Source organism: Lygodium microphyllum, unplaced genomic scaffold (assembly GCF_053477565.2).
Source record: "Lygodium microphyllum isolate KBCC unplaced genomic scaffold, Lygodium_microphyllum_v1.1.10 scaffold_31, whole genome shotgun sequence".
In the NCBI taxonomy this organism is placed as follows: Eukaryota; Viridiplantae; Streptophyta; class Polypodiopsida; order Schizaeales; family Lygodiaceae; genus Lygodium; species Lygodium microphyllum.
In genome coordinates this window covers 6,076,607-6,085,760 of record NW_028229514.1, presented here as the reverse complement: position 1 = coordinate 6,085,760, position 9,154 = coordinate 6,076,607, and the positions used below count along the sequence as shown (strand labels likewise).

General features: G+C 37.2%; 1 protein-coding gene across 1 annotated transcript; it reads left to right on the top strand.

The window, feature by feature from the left end:
• Positions 1–2,654: 2,654 nt before the first annotated feature.
• On the top strand, positions 2,655–4,037 carry LOC148009278 (17.4 kDa class I heat shock protein-like). Its single transcript, XM_087673609.1, has 2 exons — positions 2,655–2,842; positions 3,607–4,037. Exons 1-2 carry the CDS (start codon positions 2,740–2,742, stop codon positions 3,750–3,752), a joined length of 249 nt encoding a protein of 82 aa, XP_087529735.1. The 5' UTR covers positions 2,655–2,739; the 3' UTR covers positions 3,753–4,037.
• The last annotated feature ends 5,117 nt before the right edge of the window (positions 4,038–9,154 follow it).

Here is a 9,154-nt window from a genome sequence, read left to right as displayed (position 1 = left end):
GATTTTAAGAAGTTGGAAGAATAGTGGTTTAATATGAAAATAATAGTAATATGATGTCACACTAACATAGGTATAAAAGGAGGAGACATGTAATTTTTCTCATCTTTTTGGACACATTAATACATTACTCTCCTTCTCCTCATTACCTTTGTCTCAACTTCAATGGCTTCTCACTTCTTTCTATCTTTGTCTCTCCTCGTCACTCTCTTTCTCTCACCTCTGCAGTCCATCTCTCTTTTTTGCAGTCTCCTCTTTCCTCTTTCTCTCTCTTAAATTCACTTCTTGATAATGAAGCATAATTGTGCATATAAAAATAGAAAGAGTAATAGTAATATGCAAGTGTGTAAAAATGAAGCATAAAATAGGTAAATTATGTTAAGGTTATGTTTTGTCTTTTGGATTCTTCCATGATACAAAACATTGAAATTGTATTAAGGATACATTTTGTTTTCTAGATTCTTCCATGATACAAAGCATACGTATCCTAACATTATGATAGGTAATACGTGGTTAAAGTTCTAAGAGATGGCTAAAGTAATAAAGCGTAAAAAAAGATTTAATCACACACTATAACTAAGGAGGGACATAATTGTATAGCATATGATTGGAAAGAATAATAACTTGCACAATGAATATAATATTAAGATCACAAAATCAAAATTAGATACGCCTTAATTGTAGAGACACTTACTTACCTATCTGCTACTATTGATTGATACTTATAGAACCAATAAAAAAGTTTAAGGTCATTTGGTGTTACATGAGCCCAAGGGTTATCATATCACCAAACATGTGGAGCTTTAAGATCTTTTTATGACACCTAAGACACTCAAGGTATCCACAAAATCCTGCCTCATTGATCTTCATGCATGCATTTGTCCCAGGGGATTGCACCTTATAGAAAATGTAAGAGACCACATGAGTTTAAAAGAAAGGGTTTTATATTTAGTAAAATCTACAAGATTATATTTAGTAAAGGGGTCTTTTAATTATAATTTGAAATTTTTCTAAGTTAACTCAAGTAAAAGGGACCATTTTATGGCATTATATCATGTCAAAAAAGAATATTTTTTAATACCCTTTGAACACAAGTTATGTAGATAATTTTTTATAGGTGCATCACTAAGTGCTCTATAAGGGAATTTGGGAATTCTCATATAGTTTAGGTATTCCCAATATAGTTAGTATTTGGACACATGATCAAATCTTGTCCCCTTACTAGAAAGTGGAGTCTACCCTAATTATTATATAGGTTGTCTTTCCAAGTCCCACTTTGAAGCATGGGTTAAGATTTAGTCACACAGCCAGATATTTACTGCTTATTTAAAAGTGGGACTTGGGAGATTCCCTAATTCTCTAATATGGTGTTACTTGAGCATTTGGCATTTGTGCACCTTTCTAGGAGAGAGAGAGAGGGGGCTGTAGAGGAAGCAATTGCAAGATGTTAAATTGAAAGGAGGAATTGGATGGAAGATAGTGAGGTAAGGCAACTTACACTATCTTGGAGATGTTTTGCAATGAAAGTCACATCAGATAGACTTCCCTCCACCTTGGAATTTTTTTAAAACTTTCTAGAGGCAATGAGTTCGAGGTCAAAGCCACCTCACACTAGAATCCCATAACTTAGGTCATCTCAACCACAAAGTTACTTTCTAACTTGTGTCATTGTTGATCATCTACTTGGGGGAGTTAAAGTGCAAAATATGCATGGGTCTTTGTTTCTTGTACATGGGACAAAATCACTCAAAATGGTATCTTGTTTGCTGAATGTATGTCTTATATTGTGCATAAAGGGCGAGAACATGATATCTCACTCACTCTTATAATGATGATTCACACCCTTTTATTTGCCAAGGTTGATGCCTTGTTAGCACTTTGACCTTCCTATTACTTACCATTCTCTCTCCCATGATTACTTATTATTGCTAGACCCAATAGGCCTACATGCTTGCATCATTGAGATTGAATGGTGGCTATTCATGCAATCCTTAATGATTATGATCCAACCTAAACATTGTGAGGCGTAAGGAAGACCAAAACATTATGAGTATAGGTTGATAGGGCATTTTCATCCTATAGCACTTGAGCTTGCTTATCCACAAAATCTAAGTATCTATGTGATAGTAAAGACAATATCTTTGTAGTGATGTACTTCACACATGTAATGTTTTTTGTACACTTTGTGTTCAAATTGGAATTGCAAGAGTTTTCTTAAGTGTATTCGTCGATGTAGCAATACAAGACTACTATTTGAACGACACAATAATGTTGCAATTGTTTTTCTCTCTATTTATAGTTGTAAGTGTCGACATTTCAAAACCTTATGCCGCTATACTCTCGACATTTCAAAAACTTGTCGATGGGAGGTAAAGCCCGGTTGGTAAAGGCCATTCTCGAGGCTTATTGCGTACCCCGAAACCCATCGAACAGATAAACAGTAGAATGGAGGCTTCTTATGCACTCAAGGGGACAGCGTGGGAGAATGATGGTTCGAAAGGATAAACAAAAGATAAACAATGTAGGAAAGGAACAATGTCAGCTTAAAGGGAAGGAAATAACCCGATGGGGGTTGAGTAGAGACGCTGCAAAGGGGCACCGAGACACGCAAAGAGAGAGAGAGAGAGAGCGCTACTACTATAAAAGGGTAGGTGCTGGCTCATCCCATTCGTTGGCTTAGTACTCACACACACACACACACTCTCTCTTTCTCTGTGTCTGTGCGCGCGCGCGCGCTATATCATGGCCAGCTTCTCTCGCTTCCCTACCATCGCCAGCGTTGGCGAGCTCAAGGTGGACTGGCTCGAGACTGCGTCAGCACACCACATCAAGCTTGATATACCAGGTGACCAGCAGAGCTCCATCTTGCACGTAGAATCAAAGTGTCATAGCTTCTTCAAGGTGATTCGACATTCTTAGAAGCTGAAGGTGGTTCGAGGTGACTCAGATGATGTACATTTCATCATTGTTTGTTAAACGATTTTACGTTTGAAAATCTCATTGTGAAGTACGTATGTGGCGAAGCTCATTGGCATTTTCCAATGTGATTCGACGATTGAGTAGATGAATGCATTGGCTGGCGGTTGGTATAATGAATGCATTGGTTATGATTGGTAGTATTTCCATTATTTGAATGGACAATGGACATGACAATGTCATAGCTTTTGAAGGGTGAATCGACATGACATTGTCAAGGAGCTAGAAGTAGTTTGAGGTGACTAAATGATGTAAATTTCATTATGATTTCTAAAGTGATTTTGCATGTGGAAATCTTATAATGAAGTAAGTAAATGGCAAACGTCATTTGCATTTTTTCACATGAAAATGATGTTAAATCATTGACTAGAGCTAGAGTAACTTACACTGACCATTGAATTCTATAACCGTTCAACATGAGAAAATTTGTCAACTATGACCACCTTTACATACTAGGCTTCTCAATGTTATGCACATAATGTGTAAACTATACTTTAACTATGTGACCTTCATATTGAAATAGTATGCCCAATTATAATGTCTTTCAGTGGTAATAGGGTTCTTGATGTATCAACAATATCATCAACAATACCCCACATGAAGAAGTGTTTGAAATTATGTTGTTTTTTGTAGGTTTGACCAAGGACGACATAAGCTTACTAGTGCTCCCGGGCAATGTGCTTCAAATTATTGGCGTGCACATCAGCGAGCTAGAAAGGACTACAGATTATATGATTGAGGACATTATTGAGAGGCCTCGAGGTAGCTTTCTTCGCTAATTCCATCTACTAGACAACATTCTTTTGGACAAAATAAGAGCCCAAGATGAAGGTGGTGTTGTTACCATCAGTGCACCAAAAAAGAAATCCATCATTAGGCAGATCCCCATAATGAGCAAATACTGAGAAAGTGTGATCTCTATTTTGCATTAGCTCATAAAAAAGGCTTCACGCAAGATAGGCATGGCCTATCTACACTTTGAAAATCATAAGGCTTCATAAGTATCCTATCTAATAGGTCATTATGAGTGTATCCCCCTCCAAAAAAAAAAGCTTTTGAGAGTTGACATGCTTTACATTATCTACTAAGAGTCTCTCTCTCTCTCTATTTTTTCTTCTTGAAAGAGGTTGATGTAGTTGTCGAATTCCAAATTACTTTATGAGTAAGTTATAATCTTGTAGATATTGAGGCATTTTTCTTGTATGCTAATACACAATTATCAATAAATTGATACTTGGGCTCTCAAAGATGATGATTTTACTTATTCTTTAAATAACTCAATTAGGTATGTGTTATAATAGATAAACATGACAAAACCAATGAACGATGCATGATTTATTTTGTAACTATAATACCCATAGTATACCATTGTCTCAACATGACAATTGTAGTTGCTAGTAGAGGGAATTGAGTAATTGAATGCAAGGTCAGTACTAGAAGGCTGCAATAATCACAAGGGAGTTTAAGGAATGGAGGTGTAATCGATCCAAATCTCCCTCTTCATTCATTTATGCATAATCTTTAGCCTCTAGAGTTGACATGACTACAACATGATATAGCCTGCCTAGCCATCCTGGTAGGCATGGTTCCATACCCTTGTCATGCATTTTTACGACAATGGAATCTACATCAAACAAAGTAGGAAATGTCATCTCCTGAGATACAGCAAGCACACACAAGCTACCAAGTTAGTCACAAGAACTTCAATTTTAAGAAATGGAGCAGGTGGAGAATCCGTATAGTTTTTGAGTGTATGCAAGTTTGAGATTGTTTTAGACAAAGATGGCTTTCGAAGTCACAAAGCTTTTCGAGTATGCAAGATTGTATATTCTTGGTTTAATGTGTGCTAGGGAGTAGGGTTAAAGCCTTTGAGAAATTTTAAGGTCGTTGGATGGAAGGAAAAGCTTAAGGACATCTTTTAAAAGATTTCACTTGCAAAACACAAAAAAAGAAGGAAAAGCAAAGCAATAAAAGCTAAAAGAAGCTTAATTGCGTTGTTTTGAAGGGGGAAGAAATGGATCCAAAGGCGGCCTATCTCGTGGGCGGAGGGAGGGGAAGCTGATTAGATATATTTGGCTTAAGGATTGATTGTGGACGGAAGCAACAAGGAATATTTAGGAGAGAGCCATTGTTAGCGGTATTAGTGAGGCTTGCAAGTATCAAAACCATGGACTACATCATCGACAAATTGGAAACATGGAAGTGGATGCATTCCTTGAATTTAAGGTACCTATTTGTTGATTGTAGAAGGACGCAGCCTGATTTTAATTTCCAACAGTAAAGCTGGAGGAGACAATTCAAAGTCATCGTTAGATCCTCAGATTGTGGGGGTCAGATATTTGTCCATTATAATAAAGAAGGGATCTTCATGATTTTGGTTGCTTCTTTATTGTGGCATTATTTTGGAGGTCTGAGTTGTTCGAGTTGCTGAATAACGTGCTCAAAATTTTCACCAATAGAGAAGGGAGAACGATGGATGGAAGCTTATACTATATATCTTTGTGTTTTATGGGGCTGCAGATGGATAATTGTAATAAAGCATAAAATACCTTAGTCTATGATATGTGAGGGTTTGGTATAAAAGGGTGGAGATGCAACATGTGAGGCATCTTTTTGCCATTTTGAAGAATACAAGATTGAGGGATCCTTCCTCCCACCTATCATAGGTGTGTGTACCTATGTCCACCATAGCAAGAGGTGAGTATCTTGTTGCAATATTCATATTTGATTCTCAACAATTCATGGCAATACATTTTCATGCCTAGCCACCTTGGCTATGATTTCTTTGGCATATTTTGTGTATTCTTGTATTTTTTAGTTATTTTGTTTGCTCTGAGAATTGTCTCTTTTACATTGGTATCAGAGCATGGACTTTGATCCATGGGAAGGGTCATTTTCATAGCGAATCTAGTCACAGACTTGGTACAGAGTAACACAATTGAAACCCTAACTGGCTATGGAGTTTTACAGCAAGTCGGGACTATTTTTGGTAGATCTTGAAGAAGGCTGGAAGGAAAATGGCGGGCTCAAGGCCATTTTAGCAAATTGTGGTCAATAGATGGCCATTTTGAGGGTTCTTGGCCTTAATTGTGGTTAAACAAGGTTTCGGGAGGAGTAAATAGGGTTACTTTTTGTTAACCAAGGGTTTCTTCTTCTCTTTCCTTTTTCTCTCAAGCTTTCCTACAAACTGCCATGGAGATTTCTTCTTAGATCTTCTTCCCATCACCTCCAATGCACAAATGGCTTATGTAGCATTTTTTAATGGATCATAAGCAAGCTATAGAGCACCCATATGCCTTGCTTCATCTCATTTTGATCAAGTGGTAAACGAGTGTGTTTTTTAGCCTATTTTCGCCATTTTTTCAGCAACACACTCTTGCCCTCACGTTTTAAAAAATGAGCCATAGAAGCTCATAGTAAGCAACCTATGGTCTCTACAATGCTTTGGCAATGATCCTCATTCATCACTTTGGCAAGATTTCAAAGCATTTGTAGACTCCTCTTCTCTCTTGAAACCCTAGAGCTCACTGTTTTGGACAGCATGAAGATTCATGCAATTTCTTGAAGTATGGAGAGGGCTTTCATGATCTATGGCTTCTTGGAGATGAAGGCAAGATTCTATGCTTGAAATAGAACCGACATTGAAGCATTTTGAAGAGATTTGAAGTATTCTTGCTCTCCTGAATTGGGGTAAATAGGGGCAGCCACTCAATTCTTCAAAATTTTTGGTCTTACAAGGCTCAAACCATGGGGCTTTTGTACTCTACAACTCCAAGAAGGTTTGATTCAAGCCACTCTATCAAGAATTGGTCTACATTGGGGCATTGCATCAATATTGAGAGCATTTTTCACTCTCTTGAATGCTTGAGTGTATGGTATTCTCATTAATTCTTCATTCTATCAAGAATTTGGATTCTTAAAGAATCAAAGCATCTTCTCCTACAAGCATTATGGATATTTCTTCAAGCATTGGATTCTCTTGAATCATTGGAGCTCTCTATTGGAAGTAATGCTTATGCTACATGGAAGCAACCATTATGGGACATAATTTTGATTAAAGCTAAGCCTATACCTTTCAATTTGGATCAATTTGATGATGAATTTTATGGAGTATTGACCGATTGTGGTTCATCTACCATTCTTCAACAACAATCAAGAGGTAATTCTTGTTCTCTACTCTTAATTTCCCTATTAATCCACTTTTTCAAGCCTTACAATTGCTAAAAGGGAAGAAATTAAGAGTAAATCATTGATGTCATGATCATATAGTACCTTACCTAGGGCTGAATGAAGTTGTTTACTGATTTCCAACTCTTTCCATTCATAAATTAATGCTCAAATGATTGCATAGAGTGATTCATTACTCATATTTTGTGCCTAACTTGTACTTGACTTGATGGTGCTAAGATTGATGCTTAGGACTAAAAAACGCTAATGAAAATGGTAAGTGGGATATTGTAAAGCAGTGAGTCACTGCAAAGGGTAATTCTCTATCCATAGCCCTTCCAATTTTAACAAATTTTCCCATTTCCCACTTGCATTTCATCAAAGAATCAAAGGATTTTTCTGTCTATGCATAGCATCACTGTTCTCTTAGCCTAGAATGTACTTGCCATGTCAATACCCATGAGGAAAAGCAGATGCCAGGAGAGTTGGGAAGACAAAAGAGAGGTGACCCTCCCTTCCCAATTATGACCCTGATGGGGTGCACAACCCGGCACGGGAGGAACTTTGCACACCTCCTGTAGTCTCGGAGCCCACGTACTTTTCAAGTTTAGGTGCAGGTACATCCATTTGACAGTGATTGGCAGAGACATTTGAGTTACATAAGGGAATTATAGGTGTTAAAAGTTCTATTGGCACAACAAGAATAGGGCATTTCATTCTCTTTTGATATCTACAGGGTCAGAGTTTTACACAGGTTTATACAGCAGGTACCCACTATTTACAAGTCATTCTTGAGCCCTACAGGTGCCCCACTACCCTCTTTAAGTACCAACAGGGGTTTGCAAGGTTTATTCTTACACAGGGATCTCCTATAGGTCCAAACAGGGCACTTACAGGTTGACAGTTTGCAAGAAATTCCAGGACAGCAGTAAAGAACTTATTAGATAAAATTTTCTATAGATCCATAATTGGATCTTGATAGCTTGTTGGATAGAGGGCATAATAAGATTTTATTTGAATTAGATAATTCAGCGAATTGACATTTGTAGCTCAAGATATTTCAGTTTTAGTGACAGTGGGTACAGTTGGATAGCACTTGGACAGCATAATAGGGATTCACTGTTTGTTAGTATTTCACCTAAGACCTTCATCCCAAGTTGAAATCTCTTCAAATCTGGTATATCCCTATATCATAAGATTTTTTAGGAGCTATTAAGCATTGGGATTGAAGTAATACTTTGAGAGATACAAGGGATTTTGTGATTGATAGTCCATTATTACTGTAACCATTTCCAATGGCCAAAGGCAAAAGGAAAGACCAAGTGATGGAGACAATTCAAGAAAATGTTAGAGAGTTTGCCAATGAACAAAATAACACTAATAAAGCCCGAAATCAAAACCAACATGATGATTGTATAAGTGTTGGTAATACCCATAGTGTGCAACTTGGAAATGAAGAGAACCGAGCATTCCATGAACCTTTTGGTGATCGTACACTTTCAAATGAGTCACATATGATAAGCATTGGAATGCATAACAGATTTGAACAACTTTCTAAGTCAATGGGGAATATGGAAAAGACAACCAATGCAATGAATGAGAGTATTTAACAATTGGTCAAGTTCATGCAATATGGGTTTGAAAATATAGTAGCAAAGACTATGAAAAATGGGTTTGATGAGGTATTATTAGCCATCAAGGTTCAACATACACCCTCTTCTCCAAATAGACCCACTACTCATGGTGAAAATACTTTCGCCCAGCCATCTAATATAAAATAGAAAGGGATTGATCAACCAATCATGTCCACTTTTGAGAGAGGAGAGCCTTCTACATTGAAGACTACCTATGGTCCACATCAAAGTATTATGTCCGTCCACATTTTAAACCAAGACATGAGTCAACTTATGTAGGGGATGAAAACTTAAGAGAAATGGATAATGAAGAGTTCCATGGAAGACTTGAAGAAAGAAGGTCATTTCAAGGTTTAATTAACAAAGGGGACACAATCTAT

Bases quoted from the DNA above. Each gene is read 5' to 3' on its own strand.
- LOC148009278 (XM_087673609.1), top strand. From the start codon at position 2,740: ATGGCCAGCTTCTCTCGCTTCCCTACCATCGCCAGCGTTGGCGAGCTC. The intron at 2,843-3,606 runs GTGACCAGCAGA...TGTTTTTTGTAG, and splicing joins CATCAAGCTTGATATACCAG to GTTTGACCAAGGACGACATA.